Source organism: Falco cherrug, chromosome 13 (assembly GCF_023634085.1).
Source record: "Falco cherrug isolate bFalChe1 chromosome 13, bFalChe1.pri, whole genome shotgun sequence".
In the NCBI taxonomy this organism is placed as follows: domain Eukaryota; kingdom Metazoa; phylum Chordata; class Aves; order Falconiformes; family Falconidae; genus Falco; species Falco cherrug.
In genome coordinates, this window is record NC_073709.1 from 4,441,136 (window position 1) to 4,467,332 (window position 26,197).

Genomic DNA, 26,197 nt, shown 5'->3' on the forward strand with positions numbered 1-26,197 from the left:
AATAACTGTTTCTATTCAGCCTTATTTATTTATTCATTTAAAATAGCTTCTTTTGAGGGAAGCATCAATATCTGATCCTCTTGGAAGAAAACCTTTAGGGAGGTTTTCCTTTCAATTTGGTTCAAATTGCTTCCTTCCCTGCCCCCTTGCAAGATCAGGGACTTTCTGAGTTTGTGTAAAGTTGTAGATGGTCTAGTTCAAGAACCTGCTTTATTTCAAAACCAGTAATTGAGCAGCTGGCAGATCTTCCCCTGTCTGCTTGCAACAAGGCTCTGTTCTGCATTTTTTCAGGATGTTTTTGTTTTAGTGCTTATAAGATCCCCCACTTAAAAATCCCCCCCCCCCCCCAAAAAAAAAAGGCATTAAGAAAAAGCATTACAGTGGAAAAGGGGATACATTTGCTTTTATTATAAAAGATGTTTATTAAAGTTAAATCAGCTGGGATTTTATGATATGTGGCTGACTTGCCTTTTTGGCAATGTGAGGGAGTATTTACCACTTAGATTACTGAACTGTATGGGGATTCCAGTTGACAAGAGAAAAAAGTAGACAATGTAAGTTTTATTTCTTTTCATAATTATTTCTTTTCTTCATTATTTTTTTATTAGCTGTTCCCATCTTCTGATTTTTTCTGTCATTTTCTCTGTGCAAATGACAGCCTGCTCCTAATAAGAGATCAGGAATAAGGCAGATGGGTAAGTAATTGAGCAGGGTAGCAATCCAGTACTTTCAAATAATGGGAAGTCACCTACTGAAGCCAGTTAACTTTGGGACAAATTCTAAAACATCTTAACTGTTGCCTGTTTCCATAGCACTGAGTTCCTGATTAAAAAAAAAAACACCTGAGGTTTGTCCCCTTTTCTAATCATAGCTTTCCATCAGTCTGTTCTGGGGTGTTATGTAGTGGCATCTTATCCACAGTTCTTCAGGCTTTGTAGGACTGAACCCCATTGTCCCTGTCTTCAAATACTAGGAAGTTAAAATCTTAATCTTTTATTTAACCTTTGATGAATGTTTGCTATGTCAGCTTAGGAAATCAAGTTTCTGGATTAGATCCTCTTTTAGTTCACATGATGCTGCAGTTGCAAGAATTTCTTACACAGTGATCTTGCTTTGTGCATATTGTTTATCTAATGTTGCAAAGAGAAAATACTTGTCCTCTGAAGATTGGAGTTGGTTTTTGATTCTTTTTTGTCTCTAATATTTCCTTGCTGGAAGCAATTGTTTCAACTGCAGCAGAAACGCTTGCCCTTGGCAATTGTCATACCTCAGCTGTGACAAAATGTACAGCAATTTGATTCTCTTTCCTCTCCCTGTATATTCCAAACGTTATGGTGTATGTCATCCCTAATGGCTGGGAATCGACTGAGGGTCCGCAAGATTTTGCTGGCAGTTCTGAAGCAGTGGTTTGTGCTGTACTTAGGTTAAATGTTATGTCTCAGAGTCACCAAGTTTTGCCCCTTTCTGTTTTACCTCTGTTTCATTCAGTTTAAAATTTCCACTATGGTCTGTCATGCCTGTGGCTATGCAAGCCATACACAGGGATTTTCTCTACCAGTGAATTCCTGCTCTGCTTAAAATGCAAAACAAGCAAAAAAACCCCTCACTTCAATGTTCACCTATTAGTGCACCAGCAGTTCCCAGAGTTCATCTCCTCCTAAACTGATTAAATAGTAATAGCTAAAAGGAGTACATTTAGATAAGAAACACTGATTTGCATGTTCATTTTCTTTTTACTTTTACTATTCATAAGCAAATAGAACAAAATCTCCAGTAATGTGCATATCACTGCAACACTGTTTTGTGCAGAACGTTATGATACAGCATGTAATGTTAAGCTAGCACTAGATAGAATAGTTCACTTACCTCATATATTGAACACAGCTTAATTAAATATTTAATGGATTTTTCCTGCTGAGAGGAATCAGCAGAATAACTAAAGAGTGCATTCACGGAGATGAAAGTTGCAGAGGAAGGTGATCTGTGGGGATCGCTGTTCATTAAATAACCTCATGAGCTGCCTTTCCAATTACTGTATACCTTTCTTCCAAGTGTGGTATTGCATGCATTAATATGTATATGCATATTTGAGCAGCCCCAAACCAGTAAAGAATTTTGAAGTATTACTGCATGATATGATGGTAAATAGTAAGTTGATTACAGTTTGCTGAACTGACAATATAGTTGGAAGCCAATACATCATTTGAGCACATTCAGAGTCAGAACAGAACATGGAGTGAAGATGATTTTACCAGTGATACAGATACAGATTAGATGCCTGCAAGCATGGCATTCATGGGCTGTTCTCTGCATATTTCACCAATGGTACACTTTCAAAATGTTTTATAAAACTTCATTTACTGCAAGCAGCGGAAATGCTGTTAGGGAAGTCCAGGCCAATGCATAGTGTCATTGACAAGGCCATCTCTGGCATCACTGCACCCACTAAACAATCACTTCAGCCAGACTGAGTGAACCAATCTGAGAACACTGCCTGTTTGAAGACAGTGATCTTTACTCCCCCACAATCTCTACAGACCCTGTGGTCTCAACTCCTAAAGGCTGTTGTCATTTGAGATGGTGTGCTGTTCCTTTCTTAACCATTTCACATCAGTAGATCTCCCTGTTGCTGCCCAGGTTGGGGCATGCTCGCAGGACCACCCTCGCTTTGAGGACTGTTACAGCTCAGTGCCTTGTGTCCACAATGATAAATCATCTGCACAGGCATTTTGAGGTAGCTGTGTTCTTTTTGCTATCGTGGACTTCATAATCATTTCAAGTTACATTACTGGGTTTATAACTGTTTGACATAATTCTCACTAACACACTCCTTAGAATTCTTCTTTGTCTCTTAATATCCATTTTTCTTTCTTCTCATTGCAAACTTTATAATCCTCCTTTGTGACTTCTGCTACTCCTTTTAGTGTGGTTAGTTCCTTCATTACTTCAATGTGTATATAGGTTTACAGTGAAAAATGACTATGCATTAAATGTGACAGTCTTATTTAACTAGTTCTGCCCCTTCCCCTGCACTTTCCAGGAACCAGAGGTCTAAGGCGTAGCTTGTAAATTCTAGGAGCATTATCTTTTATTTTTTGAACTTTATTAAGGAAGTCTTCTCATTTTGTAGTTCTATAGTTCCAACTCAAAGGGGTCATACTCCATAGCTAGAGGTCTCAGATGCTATTGCAGTACAAATAAATAAATAGTGTGACTAAATACAGACTTTATTCCATCCTGAATGGCATTGTCAGAGTTGATTAATGAATTGCTAGAGCCAGTGGTATCTCCATAAGGCTTGAGCTAGTGAAAAGTATATCTGTTAGCAGGAGCTGCCTTCTACATTCATGTAATTTCTAACTTGCCATAGTTACAGCTTAAGCTCACAACTTCACTGGGCATTGTGATAGTTGCACTGACTATCATTATCTTTAATATTGTATCATTAAATGATAAATTTAATATCATATCATTAATTTTCCTTTCTTCTCCAACAACTTTTCTTGTTTTTCTCATAAAATATAATCTGTGAATAACCATTTAAAAAAAATAATTGACAAAAGGAGTCTGCTCTTCTGTGTTGGATTCATTAGACAAAATGTGACCCAGTCAGTGTTTCAAATAATCCCAGAGGGCTCTGAATGCCAGCTTCTTCATCCATATTATTAGCATGTTGCACCAGGTCGCTGTGAGGAATTACCAGTGAACTGGAGACTGAGGGATTGATGAGGTGTGTGATACATACTCTAAAAAACATAGCAAAATTTTTTAAACTGCTGTAGTGACACAGGGAGTGCATTCAATAGGAAGTATCGCTTACTGTTAGATAAGCTCTGAAAGCTTCACTTCATAGGAACCCAAATATTGAAGGCTGTTTTTTGGTTGTGTGTGGGTTTTTTTGAGTTGGTTTTTGGGGTTTTGTTTTGTTTTGGGTTTTTTTGTTGTTTTTTGTTTTAGTTTGTTGATTTTTAATTTTTTTTTTAATTAAAAAGGAATCGGAAACAAGCTCAGTTCTAAAGAACAGGGAGAAGGAAACAGGAATTATCAGAGCTGTAGTTGGTACAAAGGAAGTGAATGTTATCACAACCACATTTGCTAGAGAGGTTGTGCTACTCCTGCTGCTTTTTGTTAGAGAAGAGTTGAAGGGTTTTTGTCTTGGAATTCTGTCTTGCAGAAAGAGCTATACAGAACAAAGCACCCCTCAGGTGAGGCATGGGTTTATGGCTGGCAATGCAACATTGCAGGTTAACTCTGAAAAACACTCATAAGGAAATGAACTGTTCCTGAGTTGCTATCTTGGCACTTGAACCCAAACGAGGCCTCTGAGAAGGCCCAGCGTGAAAGGCAGTACTCTTGATGCTGTGGTCTGGCCATTGGCTTGAGAAGTGCTGTAGATAAACTCAGGGTTGCAGTGAGGACATGAGACTGATATGGACTGATGTGCACATGTCTTCAGTGTGGGTTTGTTGGTTTTATGCTTTGCTTTCATTATTTGGTTTCCAATTTTGTACTCAAAAAACAATGCTTGTCTGGAAAAAATGTTTTTGTTTGTATTTTTAAACTAGTCTGGTATCTGAAGTGAGTGTAGGGTTGTCTTCAAAAGAATCTTATTTTGCTTCTCTAAATAGGTAATCCAAGTAAAGACATAAACACCTCAGAACTGGAAGTCAAGATAAGGTGGAAGTCCCTGGAAGTTGTTTTCCACCAAGCTACATTGTGGAAGCTGTCACTGTGAAGCAGCAAAAGAGAGGGAGAAATTGGCTTCAGCAACAGGCTGCTGGTATCTCTCTGGCAAAGGGGTACGTAGTGGATAAATAACCAAGGATTTCACAAAAGCCCACTTTATTGCAGACAACAACTGAATTTTGGGGAGATTTGTTGAAACTGCAGAGTCTATTTACAAAATAACATCCTACCAAGGAAGGAGGTGGGTATAAAAGGCCATCATGTAGCTATGCAGTCGGTGGGTGACTGATTAAAATATTTTGGGATAAATGAAGATGATTCTAAATGAAAAGTACTGTGTTACAAACCATTGGAGAGCCATCCCATATACTGCTGTCGTAGATTAGTTTTATTTAAGTATACGTAGCTTTATAAAAATACAATGAATAATCTCTTTTTCATAAAAAATATTATTATTTTTCACAATAATGCCACTGAAGAGACAGATTAACAAGAAGCTTTTAGCTTGAAAATACAGTCTTTTGTCTCAGATTCGGGGAAATGACAATAGAGTATGGAGGCTTTCCTTTTCATTTCATTAGCTAGCCAGTTTGGATCATGGTTCCTAAGACCTGGGAAGCATGGCTTATTTGGTAGGATGGTTTATGTGAGTGGACATGAAGTCTATGAATACTCTTTTTTTGTATAGTTATCAAGTAATCCACTACTCCAGTCGATTCATGTCAGTTTTCATTCATGGGATCAGAGCTTAAACTTGGAAGAAAAAAAAAAAAAAAAAAAGACATGGGAAGGAAGGGGCCGGGCCAGGGCGGGGGGTGGAGGGGGGGAAGCTCATGTAAAGTATGCAGCGTTCATCAGGGCAAAAGGATTTTTCCATGTTGCTCCTTCCAGACAATGGTGCCTGTCTTCCTGGTACAGTATTGCTTGCTTTCCAAAACTCTTAAATTTTTTCCCAAGGACTCATCCTACCTTAATCTCATTGCAATGCTTGCACTTACTAAGTATGTTGTAAATGCTTAAAGATGTACTTTACTAAAGTTATGTTGGTGTCTCAGAGGAGGACAGAAGATCTCCATCTTCATCCCTGTAGACACTGTGCCAGTATTTGCCACTTTTACAGGGTTGGGGGAAGCAAAGGATGATGCTGTAGGGCATGCACTTTTTCTCACTTCCCACCACAAAGTCATCTACTTTTCTTTCAGCAATAGTGAAAAGAAGCATCTGGCCCCTTATTAACTCACTAATCAAATATGAGCACAAAATGAAGTCCAGTGTTACCCAAACGATGAACAGGAGTACAATTAAAACAAACCCACAGATGCTCTGGTTATGCATCTATGTTGGATCCCAGCCAGAACAAACTGTTAGCTGTGCAGAAAAGTTGCCAAGCTCTTCACGATAAAATCAGCCCCATAAAAACAGTGTAATTAACGATTTCATTCTAACATCTTTGGATGCCTTTAAGTTATAGTTTCAGGTATGTTTTCTGCTGAGTTGGAAAGGTGCCTGTTTCTCCATTTTATGTTGTCTCTAAGGATCAGCTATCTAACCACTTGTTTAACCTTGAGCAGTTATAAAGCATGTTCCTTTACATGTACCTCACTGAAATTACCGAACAGGTTTAGGAGTATTGGCCAAGACCTGCAAAAGCAATTTCTGAGTCAGTTTGAGTGGCAGCATCTTTTCCTGGCACCTCCTGTGAGTAATCCATGACCTGGGGATCCCATGTTTGTCCTGGAGGAGGACCACAAAAGTCCCCAATCACTTTTCCAATTGAAATAAAAAGCAAAGTGCCCACGTAAGACCTTTCAGAATTTTTCTTTCTATTATGGATTCCAAGTCAAATCTGCAAGTTTGGCTGAGTCAAACTCACCACATAAACTCGAGCAGGAATTGCTAATTGCTCTCTACTCCTCTCATCTGGGGCATCTTTAGTGGCTGTCCTGAAGGCTTGCTGTCATGGTGTGTTTAATCTGCTCAAAATGCAGGCTGCCATCAACAGGGATGTTCTTGCTCCACCTCAGCCCCTGGGCTGTGTGTTCCCTTCACCTCTCTTGCATTCAATATAGGTGCTGTAAGCCAGATCAGTGCAGTCATCCACTGGAAAACCAGTCATTATTTTTCAGTGGTTGATTTTTATTTTTACTATTATTTTATTTTTCATTGACTTATGAAGCTTATCCAGCTCACCACATGGCTGCATGATAGCTAGATCATGAGAAATGTGTAGGTGGCAGTAGGAGGATGTTCATAGCAAACTTTGTTTTGTGAGAAGTTCTTGAGTTTGAAAAAAGGAGATAAACTTTTCAACAATTTCAAGAAGAAAAAAAGTTTTGTTTTTCCTTACAGAATAAATAGAAACTATTTATCATAGGTAATAAATTAAAGAGTTTAAAGTTGAAATCTGAAGTTTTAAAAAGTCCAATGACTAACTCAAGCTGAGCTTTTTTCCCCTTTCCAGATTGTTAATTTGAATTTTTTTTCTAGATTTCTTTTACATTTTCTCATAGTTAGAAATACATGAACCTTTTTCTCTCTCAAAAATATTTCTGGGATAAGAAAACTGCATGTTGCCTGGTTTAAAAAAATGCTTGTAGGTGCACTGGAAATTATATTTGTGGAGTTGCTTGTCATCTAGGTTGCAATAAAGCTGAAACATCAGCAAGAGGGCTTAAGAATCTCACAATGTGCCTGCATGTAGCCAGCCTTGTCCTAGGGGTCTGCAGTCTGCTATTTCTGCTCATTTTTCACTTTCTGCAGCTGTTACTGGTGCGTCAGCTTTGCTGTGGTGTAGTGCTTGGTGGGCAGTGTTGCTTGGGAGGGAGTTCACAAGTGAAACCCTGTCAAAGCAGAGAACGGTGAGAGGCATTCTGAGGCATTCTGAAATGCCCAGGGCACGTGGGCACAAGAGCTTTGGAAAACCAACCAATGTTATGAGTTACTTTCCCTTTCACCTAACATACTGTCCTTAGTCTCAATTTTAAAATTGAAAAGTGTGCTGGTGTATCTATACCTGTTACAGTTTTATTAAGAGATACAGTATAAATAAAACATTCCTAAGCAATGGGTTTAAGCCAGAGAATGTGAGTATAGTTCACATTGGATTGTGAACATAATGAAGTTTGGGTTTGTTCAGAGTTGGCTGTTTACTTTTACCTGTCATAAAGTCAGGAGGAAAAGATGACATTTCTATCTGTTAATAAATATATTGAATACGAAGGTGTCTGTAACAAAGGATTTTGTTTCTGGCAAGCTTTAGCTAGATGGCATTACCTGTAATATTCCTTGGAAGTGGGTATGCAATGAAGTAGAAAATATATGGCCTGCCTAATATCAGTCTATTAATTTTTATATGTACTAACACTCTATGAACATGGTATGAGACTCTGTTAGGAAAAGTTGCTCTATATTGTATTGTAAAATATTTTTATGTGAATGCATTAGTCTAATTTATGCTGGTATAGTGAATAAAGGAGGGGCAGCAAGGGTCTGTGCTTTTCAGGTTGGAAAATGAAGAAGTCTGTGATGGTGGAAGAGCTTGAGGAGGGGAGGATGGATCCTGTGGTCAATGAATGCTTGCACAGCTGGTGTTGGCAGCTGGGGTTTGGCTTTTATGGCCACAGGACCATCTTTGAGTGTTAAGGACTGTTAGGAAGAGATAGGATTCACCCAGTGAAAACTTTAATCTAGGAATGGACAGGAGAGAGCTGGTGACAAACAGCCAAATAAGGAAATAGGGGACCAGACTGGTAAGCAAGGGATGCAGCGTGATGTGGACAAGAGAGACATCAGAAATAATACACAGGATTGATGGGTGTCCTCCTAAAGCATACGCACTTAAATGATGAGGTGCCAAGAGGACAGCATTGCAAAGGAAGCTCTCCCGCTTTTCCTGGAAAATCAGCACAACTGGGTGCCTCTTTGAAATGCCTGTACGCCAATACAGGCAGCATGGGGAACAAACCAGAGGGATTAGAGGTCTGTGTGCAGTTGCAGGGCTATGGTCTTATCGGGATCATGGAGGCAGTGGTGGGATAGCTCACATGAGTGGGGTGCTGCCATGGATGGATAGAGCCTTTTGAGGAAGGACAGGATGGGAAGGTGAGCAGGGGGAGTCATGGGTTATTTTGTTAGCAGTGGGAAGGTATGGAGCTCTGCCTAGGGACGGGTGATGAGCCAGGGGAGAACTAACAGGCTAGGATTAGAGAGCAGCCAGTGTGGGTGATGCTGTGTTGGGTGTCAGCTACAGACACATGAATGATGGGTAGAACATCTAGAAGCAACCATAACTAAAATTACTTGAACTTATCATTTTTAAAGCTTTTTCCACTTCCTTCCAATTTGGGAGTGACATTTTTCAAGCCTGAACTCTTCTGAAAAGTATTTTTGGAAAATCTGAACCAAAACAGTTTAGCCATCTTTGCGTAAAATGACGGCTATGAAAGTATTCATTTGCTGTGACACATTTTTGGCAGAGAGCTGTTGAACAGCTTTAGGGCCTCATTGGAAATGTCCAAAAGTGTTTTTAAAATCACTGTATAATTATTATGGTTATAATAATGCTTAGTGACTCTGCCCAGTGATCAGAGACTTGAAGCACTAGATAGTGTGCAAGTGGCAATGAAAAGCCAGTGCTAGCCCTCAAGGACTTGTAAGAGAATTTGCCAGCAACAATGGCTGCGTATCTGCATATCCAGGGGTGAGCACAACACGGCAATGAAAATGTTACAGAGTTGGCAAAAAAATACAGAGATTTAATTGGATGCGGGTCCACATTGCTGCTAGCATTTGGTGCACTGTGTGGAAGAACTGAAAGGAAGGGGGACTGCCATCCCCCTTGTCGCTGGACAGAGGCTGCAGCAATCACAGCACTGCAATCCTCAAGCTCAGTTGCCTGGTCTCTCCGCTTCAGCCTGTGAATGAGAATTATTCAGGGGAGGAAGACAGTATTGCAAAAAAATCAGCTTTAATGTGAAAGGTGTTTGGGGGCAATTGTCATCACTGGTGATGCTGACAGCCCAGGCGTAGGGAAGTACTCAGCATTTGAGCAATAAGGTGGACTATCTGCAAGTAAAGTTTAAAAATTGCCAGGAGATGGGAATAATTATGTCGCACTTCCCACTCCCATTTTGATCTTGTTACACAAGCGTGAGTGAATGTGAAATTAGATCCTCTCCTTATAGAAACATTCCAGATTAGTTTCACTTGATAGGTTTTTGGTTCCGTTAACTAGAGCTACATTTGGCCCAAACTTTTGAAGTTTGACTTTGTTAAACTATTTCTAATGGTCATACCTCATGAATTCTCCGTTCGCATTTTGTGTCTATACAATAAAGCTGTGCCTCCTGAAGACATGAATGTGGAGGTGTTTCATATTTGTGGGGAACGCAGTGTTCCCTGAAGCTGTTCATCTTGGATCCGTGCTGTCCATGGCACCCCGTGATCAAAAGCTATGAAATGCTACTCCTGGAAAATGTCGTTAATGTTGAGTTGAGACAGGTGAACGTTCTTTCTTGAGGCTTTTGGATTAAAAAATTTCAGATATTTTTCAGTCAACTGTTTGTTTCATGGAAAAAAATAGAATTGAACCTGTAAAAATCTAACATCATGTAACCTTTCAATTAATATACTGCTGAATTAGAAGAATAAGAAAAGCCTTTATTTATTGCTGCCTTTCCCCCAAGCTATTCTTTTTTAGTTGCATTAAAATGGAATATATTTGGGCATAAAAGATGACAGCTCCTTTTCATGGCCTTTTACTGTATTTTTGCTGTGGCTGGTCAGATGCTTTTATCTAAAGCTTTGTTCTTTACAGTGGAAAAAATTTCAGAGGATTTGGGAGTGACAGAGCTTTCAGAGAAAATAAAATTTTCACACAATACTTAGTGCTGATGTGAAAATGGGATTTCATGACGGCAGAGCTCCATGCGTTGCTGAAACTCTTGTTGACAGTGATGGACTTCAGGGTTCATGATGCAGCTCAGCAAACATGCCCATCCTTTTGCGCTTCACTCTGCGGCACAGGTACTAGTTGTAGTAGGGGTGGTGGGTAATTCTCCTGTCTCCTGAGTAGCAGCCTGGACCCATTGTAGCAGCTCCAATGTGATTCCCATGCCAGGACTTTGGCAAGTCACTGTTACAACGGGAGGCTGGTCTGGGCTTCTGGGGCTGCCCTTGCTGGGTCATGCTGGGACCCAGCTGGATGGAAGCAGAGGGTCTGGCATGTTGCTGGGAACTGGAGGTACATGAAAAATGGATTGGCTGAAAGAACATCTCTGAACCGTGCTTGGGCAGGGAAGACATGTAGGACTTGCTGGCATGGTGAAAATGCAAAGTGTAGCCCAAGATGGATAGGAGCAGGAGAACTTTTATTATGATCAAGTGACAGCTGATAGTTCAAGGAGAAGATCAGGAATAAGAACAGAGGTATAGCGTTTGATTCAACTGTTCTTGTGGCTGTTTTTAAATAGGACCAAAGCAGAAAATAATCCTTGGCTACTCTGGTCTGTGGCATTGGCTGGTCTTCCAGCAGGCAGGGCAGAGAGTCACCCGAGGCAGCCAGATGCGGAGAGAGACAGCTGGGACTGCCATGGTGGGGTGGGCAGGGCGCATGTTCTGCAGCTGCCTTCTGCAGAGCCAGCCCTGGTCGTGGGGCTACAACCTCGTCATCTGCCAGTGCCGATACTAAGTACTTGAAATTTTCCCCTCAAGAATCAGGAATCATCTTTAATGCTAAGTAACTACAAAATTGTGAAATTGGAGGTAGTAAGGGCCTATTACGTGAGGCACACTCCTCTGCCTGCAGGGGATTGTTTAGGGGGAACTAGACGATTTGAAAATGGGAACTCAACCAATTATTCACCTAATAGTTTCAGTTCATCCACTTCTGCCACTGAGATATGTCATCTTTCTTTGTAAGCAGCATGAATGGATTATCAAGTTTCATTTTCAAATCATCTGCAAGGCAGATTTATGTAGAGGCTTTGTATCTCTTAGCAAATTGGGAAATGTAAGCCTCTTGCCACACCGTGACTGAACATTCTCAAGGAAGAAATACAAATATCCCGGGTGTAATTCCGCGGGGAGCTCGTTTCACGGCACGCAACCTTCAGCCGGGGTGCGGAGTTGCTGTCAGGAGCCGTGCCGCGTTCCGCCTGATTAGGGCTCTGCTGAGCTCAACCATTCTCCCCGCGAGTGCGGGGCGGCGGCGGGGCCGCGTTCGGTGCTGCCCCGTGCCCCCGCCCAGCCGCCCGGGGGTCCCTCTGGGCCGCGGCGGCCGCCCGTTGTACCCTCGTTGCCAGCGGTGAAGCCGCTCAGGGAAGTGCGGCCTGAGGCGGGGCCGGGGCGGCGGGGCCGGGGGGCCGCAGCCAGCCGTGCTGCACGCAGGTGCGCCCGCGGCAGCCCCGGCGGCACCCTGGGCCGCGGCGGGGGGACCCGTACGTACGTGCGGGGCCGGGCCCCGGGCGGCCCCCGGCGGGCAGCGCGCGGCAGGTGGCGCCCGCGAGCCGCGCGGGGCCCGCGCCGCCCCTCGCCCCCCCCGCCGCCCGCGCGGGCCCGCACGTGGCGCGCGCCCCGGTGAAAAGCCGCCAGCCGCCCCGCGCCCGCCACTGGCGCCGGCAGCGCCCGCCCCGCTCCCGCCGCCCCGCTCCCGCCGCCCCGCTCGGCTCCCGCCGCTGCGGCGGGGCCCGGCCCGCCCTGCCCCCGCCATGGTGCGCTGGCTCGGGGCTCGGCATCCTCCGCCCCGCGCGGCGCGCCGGCAGCCCGCAGCACAGGGGCGGCGATTACCGTGAGAGGCAGCGCGCCCGGCAGCCCCGGCGCGGCGCGGGGGACGAGGCGCACCCTGCTACCGCCGACCTGTTGAAGGAGCCGGGCTCCCTTGCGTTTCCTTTGTCTTGGTCTTTTTTCATTTTTCATTTTTTTTTTTTTCTTCTCGGCGGGGGAAGTTTGCTCCCCAGACTGTGGCCCGGCTTCCTCCACACCCTTTCCTCCTCTTCCTCTTTTTTTCCAGGATCCGCTGCCGGGGGCCAGAAGTGATTGGTCCCCGGTAACCCCCCGGCCGGCCCGGCCGCCGCCAGCGCTGGAGCCGGGGGCACCCCCGGCCTCCCGCAGCAGCCGCCCGCGGGCCCCGGCCTTGCCCGCTCCCCTGCGCACGGCGGGGCGGCCCCGGGAGGGCTGTGGTCCCCGGGCTGCCGCGCCGCCACCATGGCCAAAGTGGCGGCGGAAAGTTGCGGGGCGGCGCCGGCCGAGGACTTGTCCAAGGTGTCGGACGAGGAGCTGCTCAAGTGGAGCAAGGAGGAGCTGATCCGCAGCCTCCGCCGCGCCGAGGCCGAGAAGATGAGCGCGATGCTGGACCACAGCAACCTCATCCGCGAGGTGAACCGCCGCCTCCAGCTCCACCTCGGCGAAATCCGAGGCTTGAAGGTAGCGGGGTGGGCAGGGTGGGACCCCTGAAGTTTCTGCCGCGTCCCCCGCCCGTCCTGCCAGCAACAATCTCATCAGGTGGATGATCTGGGAGGAGCTGTTACCGGGAATCGCGTGAAAAGTGAACAAGGACTGGAAAGAATAGCATTCGATCCTGCTTAAAAATCTAGTGTCCGGTTAAGAGACGGCCAGCTATTCAGCAGGCTGTGGAGCACAGCCGGTTTGTGCTCTGCCCCAGTGTGCTTTGGGCTGATAAAAACACCTAAGTCTTGTCACCGTTGTGTTAGACTTCATGGGTTTTGATGAGATTAAACGGTTCTGTCAGAAGTGCACGTGAAAGAACAGTGTGCAGAGCACACTACATTCAAAAGGTTTGGTGTAGCTTACGCTGTTTTCTGTCACTATTTTAAGGTGACATAATAATCTGTCGGGCAGGCTGGTAGGCTGCTGGAGAGAGTTGGTCATTTCCAGGATGCAGGTGATGGCAAACCCTTGGGCTCGGTTTTGGAACGATTAGAGCCAATGCCTAGTTTATTGTCTGAAAAAGACGTCTGTTAACCTATTTCCAGTCAAACCATTTTCGATTGTGTGCTTGTGCAGACTGCAGTCAGAGGCAGACCAAGTCTGTAATGACTTATCCCTTCTTTACTCTTCCTTTTATGAGAAGCATGGTTCCTAGTGTTTCCCTCCCAGTTCTGAGAATTGGGAAGATAGTGTGACTATTTACAGATAAGTACCCTAATGTAGCATGTACATGTGTATTGCAGATCTAGAAAGTTACCTTAAAGTAGGCATGACTGCAAAACAGTTTCTGTCTTGTTGCTTCGAGAAAGGACATTGTTTTTAGGGAATTCCTTCAGTGAGATGAGGTTGGAGGGAAGGCGAGGAGACAGATGCAGTGTAGGCTTAGAGATACAAACAATCAGCTAATGTACTACGTGAGAGTACATTAGAAGGGCGTTCTTAATTTGTAGAACAGCTTTAAACAACTAAATTATTGAGAAAGTGTCCTTAATAATAGCATAGCATAAAATAAATAGCATGTGGGGGAACACTGTTCCTGTTTCCCAAGTTTTCCTGTTCTGCAGAGTATGAGTGTGTGTGTTCCCTCCCTCTTTTTGACTGTATGTGGTGTCTGGGGGTGAAAAAGAGCCATCCATGATAGTACTTCAGTAAGAATAAAGCTTACATTTTAAATGTAACTTGCATTACAACAACAGAATCTTTCTCCCAGTTATATGCAAAGGTGTTGTGACATCATACAGATTTATGCATCTTCCAGATAAGTAACACAACACGCCAAGATGTGTAGGAAGGAGTGCAAATTCCTCTTTCCATTCTGAATCCCTGAAGTGCTGTTTAACTTCCACCTTTTGTTCAGATGTCTCTGCTGGAAATTTTAAAAGGAGTTTGGGAGAATGAGGTTTTGAGCCCTGTGCCTGGTCATCTACCTTCTTTGTCTTGTGTGAAATAACCGGTCCATGCGTAAGAATGGCCAGCTGCCCTTGGTTTTGGTGGATGGGTGCCTCCTGCTTCTGACTGATGGGCTGTGGGCTCCCACAACCTTTTGTATTCCACCATGGGATCATTTTAAGTATGTCTCACCAGCTAAGGGTACCTCGTAGCCTCGTTGAGATTTTTCCTTTCTCAAAGATAGGTTGACAGTGGTCAAGTTCAAAGTTATTTTGAAAAAAAGATCGGGTAAACTTGTGCGTGCATGCATGCACACAAATCCAGTGGAGCTGCAAAAGCTTCCTTTTCTCAAGAAACAGTGCTAAAATGGTCTTTCCATAAGGCAAAATTTTTAACAGTAGTGGCTGATCTCTACTTCTAGTTTCATACTTAAAAAGGAATGAATATTTAGATGGGAGAAAGATAAATATGGTTGCAAGCCAGTTTAGTAAAATTAGGAGGATGAAATATTGAACAAGTTTTCTTTGGCATATTATTCTGCTATAGTAATTGCTTGAACATTTTTGCTTCAGACTGTTCCTCACTTAGAGAAGGGCATGGAATCATCTGCTTTGTTTTCTTAGAAGTGAAAAATCTATTAAGACAGATTATTTTATTTCAGAGTAGTTGAAGCAATTCTGATTAAGTGATGACTGACAAGGTTCTTTTATGTAAATTGAAACAAAATCAAACAAAACTCAGATTTTAAAAATCTTTAATATGTTCATCTTTATATGTGAATGTGCTTTAGGGAATAGAAAGTATAAATGTTAATAATTATTTTAAGTGGGATTACAATTTCTGGTGTACCTTGCAGTTTTATTCAGCAATAACTCACAGGTGGATGTTTCTCAAGGGAATGAGATCATCATGAGAGCACAGATGACCTTTGCCTAGTTTTGGAGCTATATTATTCTGATATTTAGCATGAAATTAATTAAGCACCTGAAACTTTTATGCCGTATCAGAAGTTAGTCTTTGAACCCTTCAAGATTAGCTCCATGTTATAGTCACTTTTTACTGGACAGCAGCGTTGTTTGTTTGAAGCATGATGCTGTTATAATATGCCAGATCTACCGACACAATTATTTATGTCTCACTTGAGTGCTCAGATGGTGGGTTTATAGCAGTACCATCCACTGGCTTGCATAACGCTATAATGTTAATTCTTTTAGACACTTCTCTGTCATGATAATCTTTCTTTTAAAGGATATCAACCAGAAGCTGCAAGAAGATAACCAGGAACTGAGAGACCTTTGCTGCTTTCTGGATGATGACAGGCAGAAAGGCAAGAAGGTGTCCCGTGAATGGCAGAGACTGGGCAGATACAGTGCTAGTGTTATGCACAAAGAGGTTGCTTTATACTTGCAAAAGCTGAAAGAACTGGAAGTGAGGCAAGAAGAAGTGGTTAAGGAGAACCTGGAGCTGAAGGAATTGTGTGTGTTGCTGGATGAGGAGAAAAGTGGCGGAGCAGGCAGCCGGAGCTCTATTGACAGCCAAATCAGCCTGTGCCAGTTAACTGCGACGAGTACTTACATAAGAGATGTCGGTGATGGGAGTAGTACTTCTAGCACGGGAAGTACAGACAGTCCAGACCACCATAAACATCATCCAAGTACAAGTCCAGAACATCTTCAAAAAGCTCGTGGTGAAGGAAGCCCTGAGCATCAGAAACACAGGAGTATCAGCCCAGAGCACCTGCAGAAGCCTAGGAGTTCTGGCAGTCCTGATCATCACCTGAAAGGACCGAGTCCGGAACATCACAAAACCATTGTCAAAGCACCTGAACAACAAAAGCACAGCAGCAGCAGTCCAGAAACTATCCCAAAGCACGTTTTGAGCAGTAGCCCTGAACACTTTCAAAAGCAGAGGCCTGGTAGTAGCCCTGAGCATCAAAAGCACAGCAGTGGCAGCCCAGATCATCTTCAAAAGCACACGCCGAGTGGAAGTACGGAACATCTCCACAAAGTGAGGGGTACGAGCCCTGAGCATCTCAAACAACACTATGGAGGGAGCCCAGAGCATCTCAAACATCTCAGTGGAGGCAGCAGAGAAGGTACCCTCAGGAGACAAGTAACAGATGACCTGTCACCTCACCACAGAAGTATATACAACGGAATGAATGGTGGGTCAATATATTTAGAGAAAACTCACTTTGAAAATTACTAAGGTAGTTTCAGTGCTATTTCAACTGTTTCTAGAAAAGGAGTAATAATGTTTCATGTGAAAGGAAAGGTAACAAGTCTGGAGTCAGCATTATTCCTTTAGCAAGCAGTTTAATCGGAGTATACCTGTTTGTCCATCCAGTGGGTGTTGGGTGGATTAAAAAAGTAGAGGCAAAGTACATCATGAGTGTTGGTGTTGGGTATCAAGAAGCAACTCTTGGCTTTGATCCTGCTGTGTGCTTGGTAGGTGTGAACTGTTTGTCCTTGGGTAGATTTCTGTTTACATCAGAGAGAAATTGCATATGCTTCTTGTCCTACCTGTATCTGAGTCAGCAGAATGGAGGTGTCTCCAATCTCATTTCCACCTCCCTAATCTACCCTGTCAGTAGCTTTAAAGATTTTAAAATTTCCTGTTTGTTGATGAAAGGCTTCTTATATCCCTTTCCATAAACTTTGGGAAAGATCTCAGATGAAGAGCTGGGTGCAATATAAATGAATCCCATAGCTCTTAAAGCCTTTCAAAGCCTTGAGTTTGCATGTGTTTAATTATAACAAATTAAAAATTAAAGGAGATCTTAAGGGTTTTTTTGTGTGGTGTTATTGCTGCATTTTAGAAAGATACCCAATAAACATGCCTGGCTTTTAAGAGCTGTTTATCCTCACTGATAGAGATTAAGTACTTCTTTTCAAGATGGTCACAATTTAAGTCTTCTGTTATTTTGAAAGACAAGCGTCTACAACTGTTGAAATGAATGAAATACTGCAAATGCAATTGCTAAAACCAAAGTTCAGACATTCTACTGTGCTACAGAAGTAGTTTTTTACAGACTTAGCAGAATTTCTGTAGTCTGTTTTGTTTCCTCTGTATGCTTTTGAGGTATTTTCATGAAGGAAATCGGCATTGTAGTTGAAAACTCATTTCTCAGAGCTGTACTCCTAGATTTGATATCAAACTCTGTGGAAAGCGATGATTTTGCCTTAGTAAATTGTGTTGGATGGAGTTTATGTGTTTCCATTTTGTAAGCAGCTGTGAGAAGTTGTGTTGACATTGGTGGAACTGACCACTTGTAGTTGGATCTGCTTATGAGGTGGAGGAGACAGTGAGCTCTGTGCCGGCTGCTGTCCTCATCATTTATCACATCACGCTCTCATTTACCTATTGTGACTAACTTATAGAATGCCTTCAGTTAAGACAGCCTGCTCTGTAGGAGCAAATTCAGATTACTTTCAGTGGAATGCATATACCTGACAGGGCTGATGAACCCCAAAGTGGTAAGTGTAGGGACTTCTCTTTTAATGATTTTGAAATGATTAAGAAGATGAGTGTATGACAACTGCATGAAGATGTGTGATGCATAAGTTATGAAAGTCAGTCTTAAAAATCTTCCATTAAATACTGTATTTCTTTCTCCATTCAGTTCTTTCTGTTTAAAATTGACCTGGCTGTAAGCAGTGTGAAGTACAGAACCACACTTCCTAAATGTGGCTTCTTTCTTGCACTCATGATGTTCATCATCCAGACATTACGTGGATTATGTAGAAAGTAATTTTGTAGGTTATGTAGAAAGGTGATCTAACGTTTTGAGTATGTATTTTTAAAACTCATGCGCAAAGATATGTTTTTATTCTGCTCCCAACATGGTGAGCTTTCTGATGCGGTTTTTTTGGTTTTTGTTTTTTTTTTTTTTTGTCCAAATAGTCTTGTTAAGAGTTCTGCCATATTATTAACAGTGCAGCGAAAGCAGTTGTTACTTGAAACCTGAGTTGACTGGTGTCCTTTGTGCAGAGTATTTCAGCTATCTACAATTTGGACTCGGGCCACAAAATGCTGGAGAGGGCAGCTGGTGATTTGGGAGTCTGTTTATTGACTCTGCTCGGAGCTTTGCCTCTCCTGTGCTTTATATAATCATTTCTGCAGAAGGACTTCTCTCACCAGTGAGTTGTCAAACCTCTCTTCTTTCATATTTATATAATTTGATGCAAGCATGAGGTTTAATTCTGACATTCATCTGAGCTTGGTAAACTTGGTAAAACTCCTGACAGCTTTGCACTGAGGAAGAGGCCTTAAACTTCATGAAAATACTTGGTCTTCACAGCAAGGCTGAATTGTTTTGGGTTTTTGTGTTATGTTTTTGTCAGCTACTGTGAAGTTGTGGAGAAGAGCAGTTAATGTGGAAGTGGTAAAAGTGCTGATCCTTACCACTTGTTATTGTTGTGAAAGTAATGTCTAAATCTTAATTTGCATGTTCTGTGTAGACATGTATACATGAACCTGCCAACTGAGTATAGATGGGGGACTGTGCATTGAGCTGCAATGAAAATCCTGATCTTTTGTATCTGTTGCAAGGAATGGTGAAATTGTGAAAACGTGAGTTAGAAAGTGGCACGGAAACCTGGAGCGCTATTTTCCATTCTTTATCCCAAAATCATGTAGTAAGTATACTATATCATGTTGGTGGAACCTACTTTATTTGCAGATTTGGAATATATCTAGCTAAGCGGATGTTTGACTGCACATTTGTGTGGCTGTTTTGCAGGGCACTTGTAATCTTATTGCAGTACTTGTGAACTGTCATTTGAGCAGCAGGAGTGAAGTGTTTGTGATCTTAAAGGATGAATAGCAAAGACTAACATCCTTTTTGTCTACTTTGTAAATACAGGAATAAAATAATAAGTTTTAACTATGTAATCAGAACCTACCAGACTCAGTATAAGCCTGGCCCATCTTCCTTGGTCTTAACTGGACCCTGAATCAGGTCTGAGAGGAGAAGGTATTCCTCTGCATGTCAAACCTCATTCTAAAAAGTACAGCACTGTCTACCTGAAATTGCTGTTCCTAATTAGGAAGCACATTTTTGAACAGCCTAGCTGTTCCTGTTGAAATGAGAGCTTCCATATGCTGCTAACAGGTCCCATTTACCCGGGGTTCTGGTCTTGTCAGCACTTGCATGACCACAGGAAAGCAATGTGTTTGGTAGTGTACAGTTCTCTATACCACAACGTCGACTGTATGTAAAGACACAGGGAACAGAGTCAGAGCATTTGCAGGTTTCTAACAAACTCTTCAGCTAAAGGTAAAGCAGCTACAGTATAATATTGCGATGCTATCAGAAATATGATGTGTAGTTGTAGTCTGCTTTACAGGATATGGTATATGCATTAATCATTTGGGCCTCATGCATATTTTAAGGTGTCATGAGGTATGCGGGAAATTGCTTTAGTCCAGAGCTGTCTTTGGTCCATAGGCAGAGCTGAAGGAATAAAAGATGAGGGGGTAACATTTCCTTTCCCAATTCTTCTCATTTTCTATGCTCAAAGGTTTGATCTTGGTATTTTTTCTCTTGTATGACACGGCAGCTTTTGTTTATAAGATTTATAAAGCTTTAAAAAACCCCGAAACTTCAGGGTTCTTCTGCATATTTTTCTGAAATGAGTATCCTCAACCTTTGGAGTGACAGAAAATGGGATGCGAGCGCTACGTTTGGCTTGATGTTTGTTAATTAAAAACATGTATTTCATTTTAAAGGATCTAACCAAATAAAACACAATCATCATTTGCTGTGATCAGACACCTAAACGTTCTGGGTAATGAGCACAGAGGTATATGGGATAGAAAGATTGCTGAAATTAGAAGGGAAAATACCGACAGTAAAAACATTTTAAAGAGAACGTTTATGCAACCTAGAATAATACATGGCAGTTTAAGTCTGACAGAAATAATGGGCGGTATAAGTGCCTCTACGTAAATGATGTGCTTTCAGCATTTGCAATCTAAGTGGTGTTTTTTATTCTAAGCAATTTATTGTAAACTTTCTATTTTAAGAAGCCCTTTATTTTACTCTGGGCTTTGACTTCTGTGTGAAAGGCAAGTATCAGAAGGCTTTCGTATGTGCTTTTCGCTTCCTGCTGAGGTTATTAATGAAGAGAAGTAAAACTGCTGACTAACACTATATATACTGCTGGAGGTGTGAGGATCCTTACAGAACAAATTCAACAGCACTTCTCTGCATGAACAAAGGTATTTGTAGGCTAAATGGAGACTCAGCTTAAATTCTGAACAACTTTTGCTATAAATGTGCTTCTTATAAGGAAAACAAAATCAGAAAATACTGTGCTGAGTAAAAAGAGGAGACTGCAGTATGACTTCAGAGAGAAAAAAAACTTGTAATAGTGTTACTGGGTTAACTGATACCCTCTCTGTGGAAATAGCTCACATCGTGCTGGCCAAATAGTGAAATGATGTCATGGTTCAATGTAGGTTTGCTTATGTGTTTCTTAAAGTTGAAATGGAAATAATTTGCCTGTCATTAATAGCGGTGTACAATACTTTGTGTGTGACTTGAGCTTTCCTGATGGCACCCAGCACTGTGTGTCTGCTGTTGGGAGCCTGGTACAGCATTAGTTGCTCTTGAGAGTAACCTGTTGCTGTATAAACAAAGGCTACAGGGCTGAGAGAATTTTTTGCTTGCCTGTATGAAGTAGTCTACTATTTATTTCGGAAATGTATTTTTTTAAAGTGTAGAGCTCTGAAACTTTGTCAGCTGGAGTTTTTCAACTGATTTTTTTTGTATGTCAAACTTGTAAATTAGTTTTAGCTGTTACACACTGAGAGAACTGGGGCATGATATGTGAATATGTGTGTGACTAGAGCATGCTGCATTTATTACCAAATTCATTCTTTGTGGAGGAATTTTTCAGGTTGAAAACGTAGCTTGTAATATCAAAACAATGAACCTACTAGAAACTCATGTTATATAGCTTTTGGGAAGAGTTCATGCTTGGATATCTTCAATGGCACTGACAAAGCCAGTTTTGGTTTGAATGTTTTATAATAATCCTCCCAACAAAACTGCTGATACGTTAATGGAAAAGAGTGACGCCTCTCCTTATAAAGAAACTTTAGTTTCAAAGGGTGGTATGGATGTTCCAGCCCTCTTGATTACTGAAAAGTTCAGTGGGTGATCAAAGTGGCAAACAAACTGGTGCTGATCGCAGAGGTTTGCTTCTATCTCGGTCTTGTTTGGTGCTAGACGGGCAGTGGCACTACATGTTACGGTGGGAAGTACAGGAGGGATTCAGCTGAACACCCTTCCTTGTTACAAGGACTATGAACACACCACAGCCACGTGTGATACACAGTGCTTTCTATGAAGTCACTACTTTAATTTGTCGTATTTTTTCTGTGAAGTTTTTTCTGCTTTTCAAGCTTTGTACTTTTTCCTTTTTCTCTTAAGTTTGCTGTCCTGCTGCACAGATGACTTTGTTTTGCAGCAAGGACTTGATGCTAATTCAGTCTTTCTTTGATGGAAGCAAGAATCAAAGTAGGGAATATAGATATATTGCCTTTAAACCATCACCAGTGTGCCATGTATCTTTTAGAATGAAGTCTGTGTTAGTCTGTAATGAGTGTGTGTGTGTGTGTTAGTAAGATGGGAGGGGATTGGTGCTGACTGTAATGCTTCTGCCAGTGAGTTGGTTACTCATCCCCCAGTTCGTGTGACGTACCACAGTCACACAGAAGTGGTGATACAGCCCATGCAGTAACTCTCCCTGCAGACCTGTGAACGGTGCCCTTCCAAACATTTAACCAGTATGAAGTGGAGGTTAGTAGCCATGCTGGCTGGCAGATTAATTTGAGATGTGTGGCCCTATCTCTTGTTTTGAGTGTTGGAACTCCACTGACGTTTGACCACAGACCTCTAGAAGTGAAAGGCTAACAATGTATCACAGTGCCATTATTGATGGTGTCTTGACAAACACTCTGCAAGCCAGCAGTTGTGTGCATCCCTTGACTTTAATAGTGTTACATCTGGGATGGATCTGTCATACTGATTTTTCTTTTGTTTTGTTTATTTAATCATATGTTTTTTAAAAGAATGTATTTTCTGAGTAGTGAGTGGGAGTTTGTTTTGATATGTACACAATAGAGAAGCTTATTTATTTTTCATATTGGGTCAAGATGCAAGATGCTTGCCTTTACCTCTGAGAGCTCATCAGGAGCTGGCACGACTGTTAGTGTTGCCTGCCTCAGGTATGTGGGCAGATTTTTATTTTACTCTGGTTTTTAGTGCTGGAGTAGAGAGTCCTTACGTTAAAGCCTTGTCTAGCAAGAGTACCTTTAACCTGAGGACAGGACCTCATGTAACATAGTCCTTTGCACAGCTTTCTGAGTTAGTGTTAGATTTTATAATAGTAAAATGTTTTTAGAAATATTACAGTGATTAAATTGTGAAATCCTCTGAACTCTGGCAGTCATAATGCAGAGTTAGAATACTACAATAACTCTTGGTAATTGCTGCTTGTTTAAGAACTTGTAGGGTATATATTTTGTATGTTAATCAGTATCCCGTCTCTTCTGTTCTATCTATTAATAAGATTTTTTAATTGTTATTTGTTTGTTTCTTTATTTATTAGGAAGTTAACAATGGAGTGTTGCTGCAGGTTGTGCAGGGACTGGAGCTGAATTGGTTAGACAATTAGGGAAGAGTGTAGCAGTCAATATAGCATGGGGTTAAAATTTTGTACTACTGTTCACACACAAAGTGCATAGATTTTGACAGGAGTCAAGGACAGTGAGGCATTCCAAATTATAAGGTATTTAATGAGGTATAATAAAGCTTTTTGTACATACGAAAATGACTCTAGCAATGAAAATTCATCGGCTTCTGAGCCAGTAAGTCATGTCTTAATTAGCAGACTGAAGCACAGCTTATCTTAGGTCTTATTGTCATATACACAGATATATAGTTACTGAGAGAGGACTGAGAGTTATCTTCAAGTCATGATCTTGATATAAATCTTGTCTGCATGTGCTTCTTGAATAGTTAAAAGGGTGGGCTCTCTTAAGAGAATCAGCTAGGAATGAAACGCTGAGCTTTGAATTTTGCTTAATGCAGAAAGAAGTACATCTTAATATACCATATCCATACTCGTGAAAGATTAAACCCAAGTTATACAGTGCTTGTGGTATGATCTGTTTTAACACAACCGTATGCCTGAATCTGTAGAATAGTCTACTGTGTAAGCATCAGTGTTCTTGTCTGTCTGCAGACAACTGCAGCGTTAAGCCTTAGTAAAGAAAAAGGGACAGAGCAGTGTACCATGGAATTTGGAGAAGTATTTTAATAGGATGCTCAGTTGTAACTAAACTCTTAAGCAACACTAGCAGATTTAGCCAGACCCTCATTGCTGTGAAATGGCACAGAGCCCAACAACAGTTAAAGTCCTGAGAAGTATCATATGTTCCTTTGGATAATACACAATGAAAGATAAGGGAATCCCTGGTGTTTGGGGGAAGAGGTCTCACTCATTTGGTCTAAGGTGAACATCAGCTTAGTAATAGAAAATGATGGTGAATTTCACTCCGGTGTGTCGTTCCAGTGCTGTTAATGGCAAAAGGTTTTGTGTGTCGCTCTCTAAAACAGCTGGCCCTGATCCCAGTTTGGGGGTGGGGTGGCGGGGAAAGTTAAAACACTAATTGGTCTGGTCCAGTGTGGCAATTTCTGGTTGCTGTGAGGTGGTTCTTTTGGTCACTGTTCCTTTGTATATGGATGCAATTTTTCCACATGCTTGCTCTCCAGCTGTGACTTGAAATATTCCTCAAGAACTTAACAATGCCGTCTACACTGTTAGTGCAAAGTTGAAGTAATGTGAAGGGTTTTAGTAATGTTCTCCGAATCCTTTACATACATGAATTAAGAATCTTCAGGAATCTGTGGGGCACTCACAATCATGAAATATAAAAGCGTATTTAAGTAAGTGAGGAGAAAAATTCACCCTTCTCTCTTTACCCTCTTTGTACTATTTAAAGTTCTTTTGAAATGTGATCACTGATGGTATTTTCAGACAGTGTCATAACAGAAAGATACCAGATGAAATGAGAAGAGGGAAGGATTAACCTGGGAGAGGCCCTGGACAGTGGGACTGAAAACCAGCAAGATATACTGTAACAGTAATAACAGTAATCTGTTTCAGAGGAAATTAATTACACCAAGTGTAACATGGAGGGGAAAGGATATATACCAAATTTGTCTTTAAAAGAATAAATACACTGATGGTACTAGTCTGTGCACGTTTAATGTTTTAGTGTATTTTTTTCCTTGTGCTTTTTCATTCTGCAAAATACACAGAAGAGTCAGGATCATGATTTGAGATCTGTCCATGAGCATTTGGTACACAGCATGAAAATGTTTGCAAATTATTGATTGTGAATGGGAAAGCTGCTATCTTGAGCTAGGCTGTCTTTAAAGATGAACAGTTATGTGAAGACTGTGAATAACAAATAGTCTTAGTTCAACTTGTCATTCTGCTATAAAACGTCTGGCATATTTACATTGTTTATGTACATTCTTGGGGAGAGGAAGAAGCCAGCAGTTGTGCACCTGTATACTTCAGCAAGTACGTGCTTATTTTTTATTTGCATGACTTGTGTAAACTTTGCACTGAATATTATGTCAGGTTACAGAGGGGGGGAAAAATGGTGACAAGGTTTTTAATACTGATTTTTAAAACTCCGTATAATAATTTAAGTGGTTATTTAGATTAATCAAACACAGTAGTGTTCAAGCAGGGTTAAGAGTAAAAGATACGTTAGAGCTGAAAAAGCACAGTGAGCCATGTGGTAAGCAACAATATTGAGTGTCTTTTAAAGGTCTCCATTTCACTACTTCCTCAAGGTTACCCGAGTTATTCCAGAGCTATTATGCCTGTAATAGCCAACTTCTCTAATTTGATCAGTAGTGAGATGCCTCCTTCAAATCTTTGACCTCAAAACTCACTAGATTGCTTTCACTGCATCTCTTTAAGTTTCTGTGAATTGTGAAAATTTGCCTTGATAAACGTTTGCTGTGGGCTTATGGAGCATGTACTTGTAGCTTGGATTCAAAGGAAAAAAAAAAAATGCTTTTTGCGAAGTTTACAGGGCTGATGTCACTGTGTAGCTCACATTTATGTGCAGTTCAGATAAGCCTGGAGAAAAAGCATTGATAGGTGACCTGCATCCCCTCTTGGTTTCTGAGTCTATTTTTGTTTTACAGTGAATGAATCTTAATGATGTTAAAAATCCATCTCAGTTTTTTTGTGGTCTGAAAATATTACCAATGACATTAAGATGGGTCTCTCAAAATACTGTTTGATTATGAGAGAGAAAAAGAACATTTCACTGAAGGCAGCCAAATACATCAGGCACAAGCATATGAATGCTTGAGGTAGAACCTGAAAATTGGCTTAGAGCCTTGGAAATATTTGAGCACTTCACTCCTCATTGGCACCCAACTTGCACAGAAATTAGATGCCCAGAGACAGAAGCAAGATGCTTAAATATCCATGCTTTTGCAGTGCTGTGAATGAAGTCACTTGGTTGTTATTACCATTCATGTTGCTTGCCTGTGTCCGTTTTTTAATTTTTTGTAACCTGAAGTTGAATTTTGAATTTTAGGTTTTTTCCACTATCATTAAGCCCATAAAGGAAACAT

At 41.6% G+C, this 26,197-nt stretch overlaps 1 protein-coding gene across 9 annotated transcripts in view; it reads left to right on the top strand.

Moving 5' to 3' along the window:
* The first annotated feature begins 7,946 nt into the window (after nt 1-7,946).
* CCDC85A (coiled-coil domain containing 85A) overlaps nt 7,947-26,197 on the top strand; it is a 196,397-nt gene continuing 178,146 nt past the window's right edge. For 4 of the 9 annotated variants that reach the window (XR_008734848.1, XR_008734847.1, XR_008734849.1 and 1 more), the window contains exons 1-2: nt 7,950-13,107; nt 15,769-16,684. Coding sequence is in view for 5 of the 9 variants with exons in the window: in XM_055725359.1 (XP_055581334.1) it covers nt 12,889-13,107; nt 15,769-16,684 (1,135 nt within the window). In the remaining 4 variants the exon portion in view is untranslated. Of the gene's footprint in view, nt 13,108-15,768; nt 16,685-26,197 lie in introns of all 9 variants that reach the window. The other 5 variants (XM_005445665.3, XM_055725357.1, XM_055725360.1 and 2 more) reach the window with 4 other exon arrangements.